A 22,883-nucleotide genomic window follows, 5' to 3' on the forward strand; every position below is an offset into this window, starting at 1 on the left:
CTACTGCGAGTGAGTTTGGCTTGCAGTTGCAGGATGGCCCAATTGAAATCAATAGGCGAGTTTGACAGGCGGTGCTGTCTGTCAAACTCTGCAGGCTCTGAGTTAAAGATGCTGTAGTTAAAGAAATGACAAAAAAAAAATCGCAGCTCTGAAGTAAAGTATCACAGCTACAGCCTTCGTACAGCCCTGTCCAAATGTATTTTTAAGATGTGGGTCAGGGACGTGCAGTGAGCTCAGTGGTTGGTGAGGCACTGGCTAGTATCAGAGCCAGATACACACAGGTTACATACGCTGCAAACATTAGAGCGAGAGCAATAATTCTAGCACTAGACTTCCTCTGTAACTCTAATCGTAACCTGTAAAAAATTTTAAAACGTCTCCTTTGGAGATTTTTAAGTACTGAAGTTTGGTGCCATTCTACAAGTATGCGCAAAGCGTGACATGTTAGGTATTTATTTACTCGGTGTAACATCATCTTTCATAGTATAGAAAAAAATCAGCTAACTGTAGTGTTTTTTTTTTTGTTTTGTTTTAATTCATGAAACAGTTTCTTTCCAAAAAAAACATGTTTGAAAAATTGCTGCACAAATACTATGTAACATAAAAAGTTGCAACGACCAGCATTTTATTGGGTGTCTGCTAAAACAATATATATAATGTTTGAGGGTTCTGAGTAGTTTTCTAGCAAATAAAATGACTATTTTTACTTGTAGGACTGAAGTGGCAGAATTTGCCTGGGTGGCAAGAGGTTAACTACCATAAGTAATACACAAATAATTATTATATATTGTTTTTAAGGTAATTTACTACATTTTCAAAATCTGTACTCAAGCAGGTGGCTTAATGGACAAATTACTGAAGTTTGAAGTTATAACTTCAAACCAGTATTTTCACAGTAAATAAATAAATAATACATTATTATGTTATAACATACAGCATAATAATATACGGTATGATTTAGCTTGACAGTACCTTTTCAGCAGCAGCAGATTCTCATTCTCCATCTTAACTGTGTATGAAAAACATGGGATTATGGGTAAAGCTTACACCCATAAACCTATGCTTTTTCCTTCTAATTAAGAGGGCTGGGCTGGAAGGGAGCATGTGTCTTTTAGACCCCTTCTATGACACTGCAGTGAGAGTAGAGCCTCCACTGCAGCATTTTTATTGGACAGCTGGGGCCAATGGTACTTTACCATTGGTCCAAGTCTCCAAGCTGTCCATTGAGCTCAGTGCATCTGACAAGTGAGGAGAGGCACTGTGAGCTCATCCTCTCATTCTGCTGCAAACAGAGCATGCCTGCTTGTATTTGAACTGGCTGCTCTGTATGTAGCTTCTGACAGGCTGCACAAGGAGCCACGTAACCATAGGTCCTAGGAGCCCCAAGTTGACCAGTGGTGGGGTTAGGTCTTCGGCTACCAATCCCCCAAATTTGAGGTCTCTACGACCCTTGAAGCTTGATCAGTTTTTTATTTGTTTGTTTTTTGTGATTTTTATTTTTTTGGGGGGGCAAATGGGCCTATCTGCAGCTGCAGCTTCAATAGAGCCCCTATGTTAATCCAGCCCTGCTGTTAACCTATTAATTTTCAGTGTAGTAAAATTATTGTAATGGTAATGAGATAACTATCAATAAACTAACTTGTTCATTGGCAGTCATACATTTGCTAGTTATTAAAAAACGTCAGCAGGAACCTGCCGAGATTCGAACCATGTACGGGCAAGCTGAATGTAACCAAGTTGATTGATCAATCAACTTGGGTACAACCAGCCTGCCAGATTTTACATGCGATTATTGCTAGCGGCTGAGTAGTAAAATGATTGTAATGGGTAATGAGACACCTATCAATAATTTGTTTATAGGCAGGCCCACATTTGCTAGGTACTGTATTAAAATCTTAGTACTTTCAAACGTGTATCTGTTTTTCTTCTTGGATGACCGGGCATTTAATTACCACAACCACTGACAGGACTTTTTTTTCCTTACTTAAGTTGTACATTGGTTGCTGAGATTTTCCACCTTGTTGGAAAATTCCCACAAGAGATAAAATGCATTTCTGATGATCATAAGCGCTCATTATAACTTACAAGGCTGCCCCTGAACCATCCAATTAACACATACAATGCAAACGCTTAGCCTTTCACTGCATTATCTGTCTCTTTAACTAAACCGGAGTTCTTCTTTGAACATAAAAGAAAATTCTTTAATCTTAACTGTAGAAAAATGAAGTTTTTCCTTTGCTCTCCCAGCTGTGAGCTGTCCATATCCTAATAAGCTCAGTCAATGTCACATTGAATGGATGCTCCAACTAGGGTTAAGGCAAACAATATATATAGGACATACTTGTAATCCACTTATTATTCACTTATTTTCCTGGAACATTCTGGTTTTATCAAAAAAAAAAATTATTATTTTTAATTTTTTAAATGATTAAATAAACATATTAAGTCATGAATTATATACAGGTAAGTGCAACTAAAGTACTGCAGAATGTAACAATAGATGCGGCTATTAACTGCCATTAGTTAACTTATTTTTTATACTTAGGGGTCCATTCTTAAAGCAGCAGTATGGCCTTATCACAATCAAACGAAAAAACGAGCAGCACTGTGCTTGATAAGTGTGGATTGCACTCCCCTTGCTTCAGACCCCAAAGCAAGCTATGCACAATAAAAACTCATGTGACTGGCAGCTTCTCCAAACATGGAGCTCTCTTTAAGTAAACCAGCAGAGGGCTCCCCTATATAAATGAGCCTCTAAAAGTTTAACCGCTTGCCAACCAGCCACCATCATTATACTGCGGCATGTTGGCATGGCTGCGCGAATCAGCTTAGGTGTACGTCAGTCGCTTTAAGAGCTCTAGGGGGCACGCATGCGGTGCTGGAGCCAATGCACGTAGATGGCGGCAGTGACGTCCGCCGGCGACCCGCGAACGCTCCTCTGAGAGCCAGAATGGGGATCTGTCAATGTAAACAGACAGATCCCTGTTCTGTCAGGGAAGTAGAGAGAGATCGCTGTTCCTGATCACAAGGTGCTCCCTGTCAGTACACTCCCCACACAGTTAGAAACACCTCCCTAGGGAACCCTTAACCTCTTGATCGCCCCCTAATGTTAACTCCTTTCCTGACAGTGACATTTATACAGTAATCAGTGGCTATTGTATAAATGTCAATGGTCCCAAAAAAGTGTCCGATCTGTCCGCCTCAATGTTTCAGTCCCGCTAAATATCGCCGATCACTGACATTACTAGTAAAAAATAAATAATAATAAAAATGCCATAAATATATCCCCTATTTTATAGACGCTATAACTTTTGCACAAACCAATAAATATATGCTTATTGCAATCTTTTTTACCAAAAATATGTAGAAGAATACATATTGGCCTAAACTGATGAAGAGGTTTTTTTTTGGGGGGGGGGGGGATATTTATTTTAGCAAAAAAAATTGTTTTGTTTTTTTTCAAAATTGTCACTCTTTTTTTGTTTATAGGGAAAAAAATAAAAACTGCAGAGGTGATCAAATACCACCAAAAGAAAGCTCTATTTGTTGGGACATAAATTTTGTTTGTGAACAATGTTGCATGACGGCGCAGTTGTCAGTTACAGCGATGCAGTGCCGTATTGCAAAAAGTGGCCTGGTCATGAAGAGGTTAATGTAGTGCCCAGATCACTTACATTATTGATTAATTAGAACCAACTACAGGCACCTTGTCAAAAGGCTAACTACACTAGACTACTGAGAAAATATAACCAGGCAGGTTATGCTGAGGTCAACTTAAAGGAACAAATAGATAACAAGTATGACAACTTGTGATGCATTCTGGTTTAGTGGATGGCTTTTTGATTCTTTAAAGGGATTCAGCCCCTAAATAAAATTGCAGATACAAGTAATTGAAAGGATGAAAGTAAATATTTCTCCTGCTGCTTGCACTGTCAAACGTTGCTCCATTGCAGAGGAGGGTGTCAGTCTCCTGTGTCCACTGCTGCTCTTAGTGGTTTCTTCTGCACTACAGGACCCAGTAGTGATGTAGGGGTTAGCAGGAGGAACCAATGAGTGCAGCAGGAGGGACATAGGAAATTGACAGTACCATGAGTGGTAGTTTCTGAAAACGTGTACCTAAAAATGTTACTTTATTGGAAGAGCAGTCGGGGGGCACGGGCAGCAGAAGAGGTATTTTCTTTTTTCACTTCCAAGTTCATTTAAAGTGATGCTTCTCTTCTCAGGTCCCCTCCCCCCCTCCAACCTGCTTGTCCATTCACATACAGACGCAGCTCGGCTCCACCCCTGCTCTCTCCTCATTGGCTCACTTGGCTGTAATTGACAGTAGTGGCAGTCAATGACAATGACACGGGACAGCCGAGGCTCTCGTGCACATTGCTGGATCGAGATGGGGATCAGGTAAAAAAAAGAGGGGCTGGGGTCTGCTGCTGCTGCACACCGAAGGTTTTTAAAATGCATGCAGGTAAAAAACCTTGAGCCTTTACAACCACTCTAGAGTTGAACTCCAGCCTATCTTCAGTCTTGCACAGTTGTACAGGCTCTTCTCCTGTACTGAAAATGCTTAGTCTAATTTCTCTGCACAGTATAAGCTCCTTACAGTGTGAATTAGAAGCTGCAGTAAGTCAGATGGATGCCTGTTGTTAGAATTTTCCCCTCTACATTTCCTTTTCCATGGGATGCCATCCTCTATTAAGTTTTATTAAAAAAGTATTACTCTGCATCTATTGAATGCAGCGAAAGTATTGATACCTAGGTTTTGGAAACAGTCCATATGACCTACTTTAGCGGACTTGAAAAGGGAGGTAGATAAAATTATGGAGGCTGAGAGGTGGCTTCATTTGGTCAGAGATCTATATGATAAGTTTAAAGACACATGGGCAGGCTGGATGTACTATTCTTCGGAGATATGTACATATTAAGCTATATTTCTGCTTATTGCCACTTCATTGTAGATCGTATTATGGTATGTCTCCCGTGTAGATGTGTCTAGTATTTCTTAGTTGAAATCGTAAATTTTTTACTTCCCCCTTTCGTTTTTTTTTTTTTGTAAGTAACTATTTGCCTATGACACTATTTAAGTTATGATGTTAAGGGGGGATGTGTATGTAGAATGTTTTTTACATTTGCATGTTGTGGGGTGGGTGGGAAAGGACATCCTTAGCTGGTGGTGGGCCCTGGTGGGTTTTTGCCCACCCTGTCATACCCATGTTGATGATGGTGCGGGGGGGGATGGGACATCAGGGTTTCCCCTTAGTGGGGTGCCCCTGGACGCACCACCCGCCAGGGATTTAGGTATTGGATGAGTGAATTTGTCACCAATGGAAGACCTGAACAATAAATTGAACAAAGCTATATATTTTTGGGAAGACCTTACTGGGATTTTAGTGTTCATTTTTTTTTTTTTTTTTTTGTGTGTGTGTGTGTAATGCAAGTATTTTTTGTGGGTCCTCTATACTATGTGCCGGCTTAATTTTTTTGATTGTCGAACTGGCTAGGAATGGTGCTGTGGATATTGGCACTTTAAGTGCATCTTTTGGCAGGGTGTGAAGTTTTTTTTTTCTACGCTATTTTGCACTTAATATAATGCCTACCAAGATTTTGACACATTGGATATTTCCCTCTGTTTTCTTTTTGTGTAGTTTGTGTATTGTGTACTCTTAAGATTTTTTGTACTTAATACACTGTTCACTTAATGTGGAAATGTTGGGAGGGGGGGAGAGAGTTCCCCCCTTTTTTTCTCCTTTGAGGGTACAGCTTAGAGATGTAGGGATGTTCCTGTTCGATTGGTCGGGCCCTTGTTGGGGTTCTTAAGGTATTTGTTTGTATATTAATAATAACCATAAAATGGATTAGTGTAGGGTAAATGGTGATGGAGGAAGTATCCTTTTAACCACTTCAGCCCCGGAAGGATTTGCCCTCTTCCTGACCAGGCCATTTTTTGCGATACAGCACTGCGTCGATTTAACTGACAATTGCGTGGTCGTGCAACCTTGTACCGAAATAAAATCTTTGTCTTTTTTTCCCCACAAATAGAGCTTTCTTTTGGTGGTATTTGATCACCTCTGCGGTTTTTATTTTTTGCTCTATAAACAAAAAAAAGCAACAATTTTGCAAAAAACACAATATTTGTACTTTTTGCTATAATAAATATTCAAGAAAAAAAAATTCTTCATCAGTTTAGACCGATATATATTCTTCTACATATTTTTGGTAAAAAAAAATCGCAATAAGCGTATATTGATTGATTTGCGCAAAAGTTATAGCGCCTACACAATAGGGGCTAGATTTATGTCATTTTTGTTATTATTTTTTTTTTACTAGTAATGGCGGCGATCTGCGATTTTTATCAGGACTGTGACATTGCGGTGGACAGATCGGACACTTTTGACACTTTTTTGGGGCCAGTGACATTTATACAGCGATCAGAGCTAAAAATAGCCACTGATTACTGTAGAAATATCTCTGGCAGGGAAGGGGTTAACACTAGGAGGTAATTAAGGGGTTGAATGTGTTCCCTCACTGTGTGTCTAACTGTGGGGGAATGGGAGTAACTAGAGGAGGAGACATATTATTAAAGGAACACACGATCTGTCTCCTTTCCCCTGACAGAACCGGGATTTGTGTGTTTACACACACACATCCCCATTCTCGTTCTGTCACGAGCGATCGTGGGTGCCTGGCGGACATCGCAGGCACCTGGAATAGCGTCTTAAAGATCCGACGTATACCTACGGTGATTTGCGCAGTCGTGCCAACCTGCCACAGTATACAGTGGGGATGGAAAGTATTCAAACGCCCTTAAATTTTTCACTCTTTGTTATATTGCTGCCATTTGCTAAAATCATTTAAGTTCATTTTTTTTCCTCATGTACACACAGCACCCCATATTGACAGAAAACACAGAATTGTTGACATTTTTGCAGATTTATTAAAAACAAAAACCTGAAATATCACATGGTCCTAAGTATTCAGACCCTTTGCTGTGACACTCATATATTTAACTCAGGTGCTGTCCATTTCTTCTGATCATCCTTGAGATGGTTCTACACCTTCATTTGAGCCCAGCTGTGTTTGATTATACTGGACTTGATTAGGAAAGCCACACACCTGTCTATATAAGACCTTACAGCTCACAGTGCATGTCAGAGCAAATGAGAATCACGAAGTCAAAGGAACTGCCTGAAGAGCTCAGAGACAGAATTGTGGCAAGGCACAGATCTGGCCAAGGTTACAAAAAAATTTCTGCTGCACTTAAGGTTCCTAAGAGCATAGTGGCCTCCATAATCCTTAAATGGAAGATGTTTGGGATGACCAGAACCCTTCCTAGAGCTGACCATCCGGCCAAACTGAGCTATCGGGGAAGAAGAGCCTTGGTGAGAGAGGTAAAGAAGAACCCAAAGATCACTGTGGCTGAACTCCAGAGATGGTCGGGAGATGGGAGAAAGTTGTAGAAAGTCAACCATCACTGCAGCCCTTCACCAGTCGGGGCTTTATGGCAGTGGCCCGACGGAAGCCTCTCCTCAGTGCAAGACACATGAAAGCTCACATGGAGTTTGCTAAAAAACACCTGAAAGACTCCAAGATGGTGAGAAATAAGATTCTCTGGTCTGATGAGACCAAGATAGATCTTTTTGGCCTTAATTCTAAGCGGTATGTGTGGAGAAAACCAGGCACTGCTCATCACCTATCCAATACAGTCCCAACAGTGAAGCATGGTGGTGGCAGCATCATGCTGTGGGGGTATTTTTCAGCTGCAGGGACAGGACGACTGGTTGCAATCAAGGGAAAGATGAATGCGGCCAAGTACAGGGATATCCTGGATGAAAACCTTCTCCAGAGTGCTCAGGACCTCAGACTGGGCCGAAGGTTTACCTTCCAACAAATGACCCTAAGCACACAGCTGAAATAATAAAGGAGTGGCTTCACAACAACTCCGTGACTGTTCTTGAATGGCCCAGCCAGAGCCCTGACTTAAACCCAATTGAGCATCTCTGGAGAGACCTAAAAATGTCTGTCCACCAACGTTTACCATCCAACCTGACAGAACTGGAGAGGATCTGCAAGGAGGAATGGCAGAGGATCCCCAAATCCAGGTGTGAAAAACTTGTTGCATCTTTTCCAAAAGACTCATGGCTGTATTATATCAAAAGGGTTCTTCTACTAAATACTGAGCAAAGGGTCTGAATACTTAGGACCATGTGATATTTCAGTTTTTCTTTTTTAATAAATCTGCAAAAAATTTCAACAATTCTGTGTTTTTCTGTCAATATGGGGTGCTGTGTGTACATTAATGAAGAAAAAAAATGAACTTAAATGATTTTAGCAAATGGCTGCAATATAACAAAGAGTGAAAAATTTAAGGGGGTCTAAATACTTTCCGTCCCCACTGTAACTATGGCGGCTGGTCGGCTAGCGATTAATTTAACTTTTTTTTTTTTTTCTTCTTCTTTTCTTTTTTTTTCTTATATTTCAGATAAATTATGTGGAATGTATATTTAAACCTAAATATTATGTGCACGTCAACAATGGTTGTATGCAGATATTGTTAATTTATTGTTGTGACATTGTATGATTAGAATGCGTCTAAATAAAAATTTATTAAATATAAAAAAAAAAGTCAGACGGAGCCTGCATCATCTGCTGGCTGAAGGACATTCAGCATCATCTATCCCCCCCCCCCCTCCAATCTGACCATTCCTGCCTCACCCAGCTTTTTCAATTATGAAGGATCACATCACATGGCAGTCTCGAAATCATCATATGCAGTCTGCCTAGGATCACCCACTCCTACAAACGAACACCCACCCACAAAGGCATTTTTATATTTGCATAACTCCTCCCAAGAGCTAGCCTACTGCTTGTTGCTGAGGATTCTTAAAAGGAGTACTCAGGCAGGGTGCTGCGATGTTTTCAGGAAGCTATGTACAGCATAAGGAATAAAAATTGAAAGGTTTTACTTAAAAATATCATTAGCACACTGATGAAGGGGGGAGAGGAGGGAGGAATTACAGAAGGCAAAGTAGATTAAACTTCAGCTTTAAGCTTTAAGTAATTTAGAGGGTAACTGTACCTTTGTCAACCCCATTCTGGCAGTCGTAAGCTGGCCAATAGATGATGTGATTATTTCTTGCAACCATAAGTTGAAGGAAATAAAATTGCTTGATTCCCCCATCAACACAGTGTTGATGGGGGAATCCCTCCCACAGAGCTATTGTGTTCTCCTAGCAGGGGATGTGGGGAGCCGTGATAGCCGGGAGAACACACAGTGATTATTGCAAATCTATGACCAGCTTTATTCTGTAGAAATTACAGTTACCATGTACTGCACAGATGATGTCCAACAAACCTAAAACAGCTACTATTTGGAATAAATGGCTCTTTTAATACAAGGTGGTATCTGGGCTGTAAAGCAGAAATTCTAGATCCACAGTTGGCCTATGAACAGAAAAGAAAGATGTTCATGCTCTGCCCACTATAATGAAATAACCCACAATTTGGTTTATAATGGAAATGCCCTCTATTTTAAGAAGTTGCTTCTGAGCTTCAAAAAAAACTTTATTGTTTAGATTATCATCTGATGTGTGCAAGCAATCTTAGTCCTCCACCAAAATTAGAAGCAGTTATTAGATAATTTTACGCTTTTACATACATGTATTTGTAAATAATATTGTATTATGTTTCTAGGAGTCCACTTTATTAAATAGTTGTATACATGAATCCATATATTTTTCTCTTTCAGTTTTCAAGGGTTTTGAAAAACAGAGCCTGGCCTACATTTAAACAAGCAAAGTCAAAGATTTCACCACTCCATAGCAGTGACTTCTGCCCAACAAACTGTCATTTCAACGTCATGCAGGTTTCGTACCCCAAAACCTTGACATCACTTGGCAGTGCATTTGGGGTACAGCTAGACAATAGAAAACAGACTTCCCAGGACAAAGAAAACAAAATCACAGAGCAAGGTACGGACTGTGTATGTAGGTGGTATATATTTTATAAAATAAGTTTTAAATTTTTTATTAAAGTTTTAAAAAGACAATTTTAAATCCTATGAGCGGGCCCATACTCATATTCCAATTAGAGGTAAAGCCATGTAAAGGAATGGACGAGAACTGTAGTAAGCATGTGTGGTAGGCACAGGAACAAGACTGAACTATTTTGAAGGGTAGAATGTGTATTGAAGATCCCAGGAGTAGGTCAACAGGTAGGTCCTTTCCCATGGGAATTGGAATAACTATAACCATAGCAGCCCCTGTTGCTGCTGCCAGGCCTGGAAGTTGAACCCAATAGAGATGTTGTTTTGTTTATGTAATCAAAGTCCAAGTGAACTTTCAGTTAATATCTGCTAAATACATTCAAGGTGCTTCAAAAGAAAAAGGTGTCCAACATGCAGCCTGCTGAGTTGGGCTTAAAGCTCTAAAGTCATCAAAACTCAAGTTACCTACTAATTGGAGAGTTCTAGCCCCATCTTAGTGGGCAGTGTGTCAGACTTCTGGAACAACTTTACAACTGCAGAATTATTTTAGGTTTATTACGCCTAATGCTGCAACCCTGATTACATATGTTGAACTATATCTAATACATACAGTACATTCTCATTTTATGGTCATTAGATACTGGCTTCCTTAGAAGCTACATTGTTTCATTGCTTTAGTTATGTCATTGCTTGGTAGATGATCCAAAATTTCTGCATCTGGTTCACCATAGTTAGAATGTTGATCCTCTCTAAAGCAAATGTGATTTTTCATATTATATGTCTCATATTTAAATAAGGTTATTGTCATGTCTATTGATGAATTTTGTTTTAAAATAAGCTTTTCCGTTATCTGTCTAGGAAAACTTAATCCTATGGTGTACTTACAACACACAATAACCACCATGGCTGCACCTTCGGGACATTCACTGGGCCAGCGTGATGGCCATGGCTTGCGTTATTTGCTCAGAGATGAGGATCTGGAAACACAGGATATACATCATAAATTATTATGCAAACTCCAGTCAGCCCTGGCAGAAGTGGAAACCTGTGTGTCTCAAATTGATGAGTAAGTATTTATTATTAATTATTATTACTCTCAGGTGCTTATATCTGCATAGAAGACAGGGACTGGTTAAATCTATAAGCATTAGATGATTGTCTTTCCATCTGATTTTCAGAAAATGTAAAATTAAATCTTTTTCCAAATGTCCCTGATCTGTAACTTAGTATAACTAAAGGTAAAAATGGATGGGTTAGAACACTTGTAAGTTTTTATTGAGATTCACCCTCTCTATTTGTCCTGTTTACCTTATGAAATTGAAGTGAAAAGTAAGTACATTGAAAGTCACAGTAAAAGAAAATCCCAAATTTTGGGTTGTCCTCAGAAAAGTAATATAGGGAACATTTTCCAATGGGGACACTAGTTCTGGACATCTGGGAGTCCCCAAAAGATTCCCTTAATTTGCATGGATTGCCTCTCACTTCCTGTTTTGGCCATGGGACAGTAAGCGAAGGAAAATGTTTCCAATGGGACAAAGATGGCAGAAATATACCTTAAAATAGTTGTTGCCCTCCCTTACTCTACCCAAAATGGAAAAAAAAAGTTTTGCCTATAGTTCTACTTTTATCCTTAACATGTCACATGACTCTTGGCCATAACAATAACTTTAACAGTTCTAAGGTTACAATTTTTTTTACATTGCATTAAGATAAAAAACTTTTTAGGACTTGCTGTTCTACCCTCCCCCTCTAAACACTTACCTGACTCCTTGATCGATCCAGCACTGTGCCCGGCTGCAGTCTTCTCTCCTTTCTTCCACTTCACACAGGGACTGACAGGCAGCATCAGGAGCCATTGGCGCAGCTGAAATGCGCAGCTACTGTAAGTGGAAAAGAAGGTCAACAATGCCCATTTGCTGCGTCACTGTGCTCATTTGCAGCCACACTGTGCCCATTTGCAGCCTCACTGTGCCCATTTGCAGCCATAGGTCCCCCCGAACTTCAAACTCTGTAGTTAAGGGTTCCTAGATGCCCCCTAGCTGCAGCCAAAATTTGGGGTCTCTGGACCCAAAGGGTCCCGAAATGACATTGCTGCAGATGGACACAGTTGACTGACTTTGGGGCCCCGTATCCCGGGGCCACTTGGTGCTAGGAACCCCAAATTTGGTGTGCAAACCCAGTGGAACGAGTACTACAACATATTAAAATCTGGGGTTCCTAGCACCAAGTGACCCTGAGATACGGGGCCCCAAAATCGGTTTGGAAAATGTCAAGCACTTTTCTGCAGCAGAGAATGACATTTGCTGAACTGACTTTGGGGCCCCATATCTCGGGGTCACTTGGTGCTAGGAAGCCCAGCTGTGGATATGTTGTAGTGCTAGTTCCACTGGGTTTGCACACCAAATTTGGTTCCTAGCACCAAGTGGCCCCGAGATACGGGGCCCCAAAGCCGGTTCGGGAAATGTCATTCTTTGCACCAGAAAAGTGCTTGACTCAAGTATAAGCTGAAGGGGGCACTTTCAGCACAAAAAAATGTGCTAAAAAACTCAGCTTATACTCGAGTATATACGGTACGTGGTGGTTTAAAGTGAAACTAAACTCTCCAATCTTTTACAGCTAAGGAAGCTGCCATTTTAGCAGCTTTGACCTGCAGTTGTCATGGTGCTGCAAATGTGATCAGCTATGACACCAGCCATTTGATGGATTGAAAGCTTGGTTGAGAGCTAACATAAGCACACTATTAACTGTAACAGTTAATGTGCCTTAAATGTAACTGTTTTGGTATACCATTAAATTGGTGAGTTTAGTTCCGTTTCAATAACTATTTCTTGACAAAAAAGGATTCCACACCTGATCAGTATTTATCTATGTGAAGTAAATTATCATGAGAAGAAATAACTAACACTGTTAAAATAACCCATGTATCTTAGTTTATTGACAATAATGTGTTATCTCCTTATTACACTGTTACCAGTGAAATCCTTTTATTGGTCAGTGACACATCTGCTCCCAAGTGGAGAATTTATTTTGTAATTACATTTATATGATAATAGGCTCTCAGAAGCCTTTAGTCCTATCTACATCCATTTCTTTGAATACATGTATCTGCAACCTGGATCACTAACTTGCCTGGTGTTTCATTTTTGCAGTTTTGCAGATTTGATTCTATTCAGATGCCTGTTAAATTTGTATCTTTCTTCATCACCTGCCTTTTTAATGAAAATAATTACCGCATAAATATTTAATTATGCTGCTGGGCTGCTGCCATGTAAATTTGAGCAATAGATTTTTCACATTTTACGTTAATATATTTATTTACCCGTTTTTCAGTTGTCTGCTACCAGTATAAATTATTGTATTCATGGGAGTTTAGTTGTAAGTCTCAAAAATATGTTGCATAATAACATAAATTTAAAGTGAATTTAAACCCTTATTTTTATGTAACTTTATTTTATGCTTTGAAAGAGTAGGTTCTCACTGATAAATTTTCTGTATCAAAATTACCACTTTTATTCTCCAACGGCCAATCCCCAACCCTTGACTGTTTGTGGATATCTCCCCAGCTAGTCGGTTTATAAAGGTGGAAAAGTCCTATGGACTGTTTGGACGATAGAGGCACCCGTGCTGGGGTGTGTTGATGTTTAGGAATGGGCCAAAGTCATTGTTTTTAATATGGACATGAAATGTATTGATTACTTAACACCACAGATGTGCTTTGTAGCTAAAATATGCCACTTCCTCAGTTTAGCTTTGTTTCCACAGGGAATTCTACCTTTGTTGGTTTTCGTTTTTTCAACAGCGGGGATGTGTGTGATGCAAGCAAAAACCAACATTGGCAGAATTTATTGTGTGAACACTGCTAAACTGATTGTAGCTATGAAAGTGACCAACGATTTGCCCTGTATTGAGACAGATATTTTCCACATGTGTACTTTGAAATTTGCGTCTACCGTACTACTTGGTCATTCGCAACTTTGCTAAATGTAAGTTGATTCTTTTCTTGACTACTCTTACCTTATATACTTCCTACTAGTACCATCTACATACTACACTATAAGGGCTGTTCCACCTCTCTTGTTGTTTTTCTGGTGGACCTTTTGGAGCTTGGCTTTTTCCTTTCTGGTTAGCCAGCTACTAAGGAGACACCCGTGCGTGTGCACTCCTAGGCAATGCTGCTTGCATTCGTAGACACAGACAGCACTCAGCAAACTTGGCCCCTGCTCCTTTCTACACATCCTGAAGGATTGTGGAATCAGAATTGTAGATGTCTCAGGCCCAGCAGCAGTGACAATAGACTGGAGGTAAGTGTTCAGGGACAGAGGGGCAAAGAAAGGTACTGGGGTGTTTTTTACCTTATTACAGAGAATGCATCAAGGTACAAATGCCTAGCATTTATTACCATTTTCAAGAAAACAATATAGTGTGATGCCATTTACAAAATAGTCAGGAACCTGTTAAAAACCAACAAGCGTTATTAATAACGGTTCATTGTTACATCTGGAAGCCAGTGTTTGGTTATTATCAAATACTATACAATTGTACTTTTTGCTTTATTAGGGTGTATACTGATCTTCATTATAAATAGTCAAAAACATGAAAGCAAAGGCTAAGTTCACAGCTATGCAGATGTGGGACTGCGCATAAATTGCATGCGTTCCTACACCTGCAGCAAAAAAAGCGCTGCTGTTTTATTAAATCCTAGTGGTACATACCCCCACACATTGGAAACCAAGGCGCATTTTCTCATGCACGGAAATGTATAGCACCATGCAGTTTCCGTGTGGCTGAGATTTTAGAAAAGGTGCAGGGACTTTTTTCCTTATCACACCTTTGTTCATATTTCTTTATGTCAAGATATAGTCAAGAAGATCAGAGGAGATGTTTGAATCAAGAACAGTTTTTAGTTTCAATAATTGCTCCTAATGAATGTTCTTCCCTTTCTCTTATCTTTTATGCACAGCCTCCCAGTCAGACAATTAATCCCATAGAGGTCAATGTTACAGCGCTGCTTGTTAACTACAAACGCATTTGGTCAATGTTGTTACTCACTGACTGATGTGTTTGGCTGCCTGGACTTGGATATGTTGAGACTTGCATACAAAAAAAATCTAAAACAAATTACCCTTCAAACAGTTTTCTTTATTATTACTGTAAATGACTAATATGTAAATGTAATGGAAAAAAAAATGGAAATCGTAAATAAGACTCTTGTGTTGAGTGGATAACTTAGGTGCTACTGGACGCTTAGGGGACAACCAGATGACACATGTTTTGGAGTGTCAGGATCATGTCTGCACATTATATGATCAGCTTGTAAAACACTCACTGAGCTCAAAATTTTCAAAAATATTGAACAGCAAGTTAGTAAATATTATACAGGCAATCCCCGAGTTACGAACACAATGGGGACTATAGGTTTGTTCGTAAGTCGAAGTTGTTCGTAAGTCGCAACACTGCATTAATAAGTGTAACTTCTGGTCGGAACACTGCGTTCGTAAGTGTAACTGCCGCCTGTGCATGGATGTGGGATGTTCCAGGCACTTGTTATGTTATCTGGGGTATGGTACGGCAGTGTGGGATGTGTTCGGAAGTGCTTAAAAGTGCTCAAAAGGTATCCAGGACCCGCGTGGAGCACAAGTGGCCGGTATTTGAGGCCGTTCGTAAGTAGGAGTCGTTCGTAACTCAAGTGTTCATAACTGGGGGACTGCCTGTAGTCACATTTTTATTAGGTAATAGAGAAATGAGTTAATTGGGGTTTATTTGGGTTAACTAAGGGCTAATAACGGGTGAAATTAGAATAGTTTATTTATTTTTAATTGCAAGGTTGCTTTAACTGAGAACATATGCAGGTCTAAGGTCACCACTCAGATCCGCTATGAGTAATACTAATTACAATGTAGAAGTAATAACATTGATACATTGTAATTCTCATTGATCTTTGCATACCCTGTTCTGGGAGTGTGAATGTACACAGGAACAGGAAGAGCCTCTTTTGTAATACAAACAAGTCTTGGCTGCAAAATGACAGATGGAAGTCACCAGTAAATGTAGCCATGGAGCTGCAAGGGAGGAGGAGTAGTAAGTATTTACATTTTTTGGGGCATGTGTGGTATGCCCACAATCTACAAAGTCTAGGTTAGACCCCTTCCACATGGGGTGGACTCCTGGTGGAGTCCGCCTTCTCAGAGGGGAATCTGTCCACTGATCCCTGCTTAGCAGGCTCTCCTCTTTGGGAGGATGTACAAACAAAAAACAAAAAGATTAACCCTGAGCTTACTCAACCATTCAGCAGCTGACACAACAAATAGGATAATTTGTTCAAGGTAACAGGTGTATAAAAAAAGTGTAGCGCTATTGTACCAAATGACCAAATAGACAAAAAAGTGTATTGTTACATGCACAGAATGTGATGAAAACAAGAAAAAAAAATTTTCATAAAAAATGCAAAATAAAGTCTCTGGTGGTCTTCAAGTGTCGCTTATGTACAATAATTATTCATAGTCCAAACTTGAATGAAACGATCCTGTTCACCACGTGAATAGCCAATATGGAAAGCTAATGTGATGAAACCTCCACCCAGAAGAAATGCAGGCTTACCAGAAGGGTTGGACTCATAGGAACATACGCTCTATGAGTCAGATAGGCTTGTATTGCCAACCGGCAATGAAGGAGGACCTTTGAAGTAGATGACAATGGAACTCCAGAGATATCAAGACTTTAGGGGAACCTCTTCTGATAGGTAATTGCCTGTCTCAGGAAAATGGCCCATACAAAATAAAAAGGGGCCACATAGCATAATTCCGTATATAAAACACATTTATTGATTACCGCCAATGGGATAAGTGCCGGTGGACCAGCAGACCAGGGGGGGGGTGTTGAGGTGCCGTGGGGGGGGTGGTTGTTGGCCGCCCTCCCCTCAGCAAAAAAACACCAGCCGCCACTGCCGATAGGTCCGCCCGTGTGAAAGAGGCTTTAAAGTGGAACTTTAAAAAGTAAAAGGGAGAGAAGCAGGGTTTTAATGCAGAAGAGACATACTGGGGGGTTTACTAAAACTGGAGAACTCAGAATCTGGTGCAGCTGTACAATCCACTTGTAACTTCAGCTTGTACAATTAAGCTTTGGCAATAAAACCTGGAAGCTGATTGGTTTCTATGCACAGCTGCACCAGATTTTGCACTTGCCAGTTTTAGTAAATAACCCATACTATGTCTCTTCTGCATTAAAGTTTCTTACCTACCCATCTGCCACTGTACACTGACCTGCGCAGCTCAGTACACGATTTTGCCATTACCGAGCTGACTGAACACACATGCGCTGGAGTGACATCACCATGGCCAGGCCCAAATGGCAGGAGATTGGTACCCAGAAGCTGCCCAGTCAAAGATTACAGGGGCCGGAAGGGAGCTTGGACAGGGCAGCACTGGAGTAAAGGCAAGGAAAGTTCTGCTTTACGTAAACCAGTTTATAAGCTAGAGTATAAGGTTAATGTATAAGCTTTGAAAAAAATGTAAATAAAACTGTTAAATTTTTTCTTTTAAAGCTGAACTCCAGTCTTACCGTCTAACTTTCACAGTGTGAATTAGAAGCTTCAAACAAAGTATGCCCCATTTCCTGGCTGGAGGGCATCCAGCATCATCTAGCACTTTCCTCCCAAGCCTTGCTGTGCTTTGTCTCCCTCCCTCCACCTTTCAATTACTGGATTTCAGGTCAGGCTCAGCATTATATGTAGGAGTTGAGCAAAAAACAGAAAAAGAAGATGGACTTTTAAGGTTGCCACTATAATCCCAATTAGGAAAAGAGGTTGGTCTCACATTATAATAAAGATATCAAATTTATTGAAATCACAAAAAATCAGCGCCAATGGATCACTATGCGTTTTGCCAATAGCTGCTTCAGGGGATCGCATTGGTGCTAGGGGGTAATTATAATATGCCCCCTAGCACTAATAGGATCCCCTGAAGAAGCTATTGGCGAAACATGTAGTAATCCATTAGCGCTGATATTTGTGACTGCATCTGTTTGGCCCCTAGCCAGAATGAATCTTCTTGGACTCAGGTGTCATCATCATTTTTGGGCCATCCATGTGGTTTTCCTTTATCAGCTTTCTGCTCCAATATTTATATGCGGGACAGTGTACCATTTAGACGTGTTCATGTACTTCTTTTCACCATGTGTTTTTATTTGATTTCAATAAATTTGATACTTTTATTATAATGTGAGACCAACCTCTTTTCCAAATTGGGATTATAGTGGCAACCTTGAAAGTCCATTTTCTTTTTCTTTTTTTAGTTTTTTGCTGAAATACTATTAGATGCGGTGCCACGCTCTGCAGTATACGTCTCAAATCGCACTGTATTACATGTAGGAGTTACCTAGGGTGGTCTGCATGTAAATGCAATCTGCCTAGTAACACTCACTCCTCCAGATAAACACCCTCCCATAAATACATTTGATATTTGTGTGACTCTTCCCAGAAGCCATCTAACTGCTTGCATCAGGGAAGGCGAAATATAAGCAAATCTTACTTTGTACATTCTGAATACATGATGCTTTGGATTGATTTTAAGTTATACCCTTTTGGCAATTAGGCTGGAGCAAATTTTGTTAAGGAAATCTGAACCCCCCAAGGATCTAGTTAAAGGATCTGCACAGGGAAAACAGGAAAACAGAGGTTATTGCAGTCAGGGCGTGAAGTGTTGATTTAGCACTTATTGTTCACAGTTCCAAGGAATGGCAAATCCAAAGTTATTTTAAATGTGAAATCGAGAAGCTTCTGCAGGGGATTATTAGATGACTTTTTACAATTCTGGTTGTTAATATTAAGGATTATGTGTCAGCTCGTAAGTGAAAACCTCACTAAGAATATGTAGAGACATATTCATACCAACACTTTGGGCAATTATATTTGACAGAAAACCTCCTCTGTACTATGACAAGGGATTTCAAACAAGGCCAAGTTATTGGAATATGTTTGTTAGAACTCTGGGGAGTCAATCACAGGCCTCTTCAGGTTCTCTGTCTTTCCTGGGTGCTAGTTGATAGGATCCCTGGGAGGTAATGTGACAAAGCTTCACTAACAATGGCTAATCCACTGTAGAATGGAGTGAGCATCCTGCATTTCTTTTTTTTTTAACAGTAATCCAATAATTGTGATGTGTTTTCAAGAGCCAAGGACCATGTCACAAATTCAGACCATCCTGAATATTTCCATTACTTCTTTAGGAATGAGCATCTTTCGCCAAAGTACCTGAAAGAGCAAATGTCAATGTATTTATCAATCATTTTGATTTTTTTATTTGCATTCAAATCAGTGCTGGCGAAACAATACCTGGAGCCTATTTTGCACTTCTTTTAAATGCTATGATAAATGAGGCCTAAACCGTAAAGCATAAGTTTATAAAAAAAAAAAACTTTACTAAGTTTACTTAACAAAAAAACAAAAAAAAAAAACAGAATCAGCACAAGGGACAATACTTACTAAAACTTCCATTTTTTTCTGGTCAAAGCTTCACCTCCCTGGCGGTATGATTATGTCAGATTTTTGCATCTCAAAGCGATACAATTATTTTGCATAGAAATTTGGCATTTTATATTGTAGGCCTGTAATTTTTAGCAATAACACACTTAAATCTGTCCAAACAAGAGTCTAGTAGACATCCCGGGTATGATAAAGTTTGAAACACAAAATCATAAATTATAATATAATAAATAAATATAAATAATTATAATAATATAATAAATAATATAATAATAATAAAATACATTTCCCTAAGATTCACTATCGCTCAATTCTGCAAGTGTTCTAATTTACTATCTCTGTTATCTAGCTGGTCTAAAACCACTTTTGACGTAAAGGGACACTTTTTAGTTGCTATGGACAATCTCCAGTTTCCAGGCAGAAAAAACAGTATATACAGGGCTTTTTTTCAGCTGGAACTTGGTGGAACTCAGTTCCACCACCTCGGGCTCAGGCCCTCCGCTCCCTGCTCACCATTGTCAATGGTAAACACAGAAGTTCAGCCTCTGTGTTTACAAGTGACTGCTTGCCTCCCAATGGCTCCCACAGATCTGATCTCCTGAGCGGCTCCCACTGAGTGCAGGATGGGGACAAGGGAGATGCAGGTGCCTGGGGTGCAAAGCAGATGCCAACACACCAGCTGAATACAGCAACAAAAGTAAGACATGTGGAAGATGGTGGAGCGTTTAAGGTGGGGGGAGAAGGTGGGGTGGGGGCAGTGGGAGGATTGCACGCCAAGGTCAGCAGAAGAGGAGTGAAAATGAGATGTGGATCGGGATGCAGAGGTAAGCAGTTGTGGAAGAAGACTGAACTCTGTGTAGTGCACCACTGAACTCTGCACTAAATATTCAGTGCACCCCTGAACTCTGCACTATGTACATATCGCACCCCTGAACTCTACACTATGTACATAGCGCACCCCTGAACTCTGCACTATGTACATAGCGCACCCCTGAACTCTACACTATGTACATAACGCACCCCTGAACTCGGCACTTTCTGTGTAACCCCCCCCAGAACTCTGCACTCTGTACATAATGCACTCTTGATATTTAATGCCCCTTTAAGACCCTCCCACATTGAAAGGTGTGAGTATGGGGGTATGGAGGGAGTTTTTTTGGGGGGGGGGGATCGTGGTTGAGTTCCTGCACCTATCTTCTGAGAAGAAAAGCCCTGGGTTCAGGTACTCCTCTCTCCCCCTGAGTCACCTCTTGTCTCCACCCCCTACCCACCTCCGAGCAACGGCACATGTCTGGTACTCCACCCTCCCCCCTTTTTAGAGAATACAGAACCAAAGTATCATTTTGTGGTGCTAAGTAATGTAATTGTATTTGTAAAGAATGTGTTAACAACAAGAACGGTAGTAAAGTGGATGACTTGTAGCTGCAACAAACCCCCCAGCAACAATAGATCCCTCCAGCAACAAGACTCCACAAGCAACAATAATTTTCCCCCAGGAACAAAAAAGATGACCCCCCCAGGAAGAAACCCCCCAGCAACAACAGACCCCCCCCCACCAGCATCGATTGATCCACACCCGCCCAGTGTTGCCAACCTACCAGATTGAAATTTACTAACACAACACCCAAAATTTACTGGCACAGCCAAGATTTTACTGGCATTTCCAAAAGTTACAAAATTACAGTTTTAAGTGCAAATGAGAATATTTAGGCTAAAATAAATACAATATGCAATTAGCAATATGATTTAAAGTAGATAAGGCCAGGGCTTTTTTTCAGGGGAAACTTGGTGGAACTCAGTTCCACCATCTCTGGCTCAGACCCTTTGGTGCCTGCTCACCACAATCACATTTAAACACAGAAGTCCGGTTTCTGTGTTTACAAGTGACAGCTCTGCACTGTGTGTGTGTAACTCCCCCTGAAATCTGCACTCTGTATGTAATGCAATCCTGGTATTTAATGCCCCTTTAAGACCCTCCTACTGTTTGTGAAATTTGACTGACCACACCCACTATTTGATGTGACTTAGAGGGTGTGGAGGGGTTTTGGGGGGTCGTGGTTGAGTTCCAGCACCTATTGTTTGAGAAAAAAAGCCCTGAGTATATATAATATAAAACTGCATGCAGGGCATTGAACAAAGCACTGGGGACAAAAGGGATGTGAAATAATTTCATATAGTAATGAAATCTGTAAGATTACAGTGCACTGTATGTGTTATGATTTTTACATTTTTTGAATTTCCTGCCGAGCTCCGCCCCATTTGTCGCGACGCTCGCAGGGAACGGAGTCCGGCACACAGAGGCTTCGGGCAGAGGACGGAGCCCGCAGACACAGCAGGGGGACATTGCAGGATCCTGGGGACAAGGTAAGTATACTGCACCAGGATCCTGCAATGCAGTCCCGAGTGTGGCTCGGGGTTACTGAAATGGTAATGAAATATTACCCCGAGCCACACTCGGGAAAACCGCCAGGGAGGTTAATTAAAGAAGCTGAAGTTAGGAGCTGATTGGCTACTATGTACATGCAAGAAGGGTTGTGGGACTTTAAATAAGCGCATGACCCAGTCATGCACCTCCATACCTATATCTATAATAGAAGGAGAAGGTTGGGACTTTATATGAGGCATATGCCACAAGACTCGATAATTGATCAAAAACATGATGACATATTTATTACAGTACAAAAACAGCTAAAAAAGCACATAGCAATTGATACACACATGGAAGCTGGAAAATTCATATATATACACACAATCAATACCATGACGTATTGTATTTCAATATGGTTGCATCTCAATGTGGTTGTATATACAACCACAAATGTTATCATAACACTGCAACATATGGTAATTGGAGCCGATTTGTACTCCATGTTATATAATTGTGGGTTTGACAAAAAATATATCATAGTGATATCTAAAAGTAGAAAATATGACAGAATGTAGGTAAAAAACAAAGCTGCATCCAAAAACCTCTACATGTTTTGTGGATTCGCTCCACTTCCTCAGGAGCGGATGCATAATATGTATCTGCAAAAAATATATATAATATATACTGTATATAAAGAGATACCAATATGGTATAATGATTACCCCAAATAACAAGGGGTGGAGAGGAAGAAAAATAGAAAACGATTGGCTATTATGCTCAGCTGCTCCAGATTTTGCACTCTCAAAAGTCCTTTGTGTTGTCGTCTTCTCCTTTAGTAGCGATACTCCTCTTCCGATTCCCTACCCTCACCTCCACCACCGTAATCTTCTGGTTCTGCAGGTGTTAATGGAACGACTGAGCTGTGACAGACACTCATCAAGAGTGGCTGACTATGCCCACTCTTTCCGCTCAGCTGCTCCTTTCATAGAGGCCCTACTACAGCTTCTATGAATAAATCTTGATCTATGAATTGAGAACGGGTGGATGAATAAAAGGCAGAA

General features: G+C 40.4%; 1 protein-coding gene across 1 annotated transcript in view; it reads left to right on the forward strand.

The window, feature by feature from the left end:
* The window catches only part of PREX2 (phosphatidylinositol-3,4,5-trisphosphate dependent Rac exchange factor 2), a 422,278-nt gene that overhangs the window by 248,084 nt on the left and 151,311 nt on the right, over positions 1–22,883 (forward strand). The window contains exons 24-25 of the mRNA XM_073631775.1: positions 9,740–9,962; positions 10,835–11,042. Coding sequence (XP_073487876.1) covers positions 9,740–9,962; positions 10,835–11,042 — 431 coding nt within the window. The remainder of the gene's footprint in view (positions 1–9,739; positions 9,963–10,834; positions 11,043–22,883) is intronic.

Source organism: Aquarana catesbeiana, linkage group LG05 (genome assembly GCF_042186555.1).
Source record: "Aquarana catesbeiana isolate 2022-GZ linkage group LG05, ASM4218655v1, whole genome shotgun sequence".
NCBI classification, from domain to species: domain Eukaryota; kingdom Metazoa; phylum Chordata; class Amphibia; order Anura; family Ranidae; genus Aquarana; species Aquarana catesbeiana.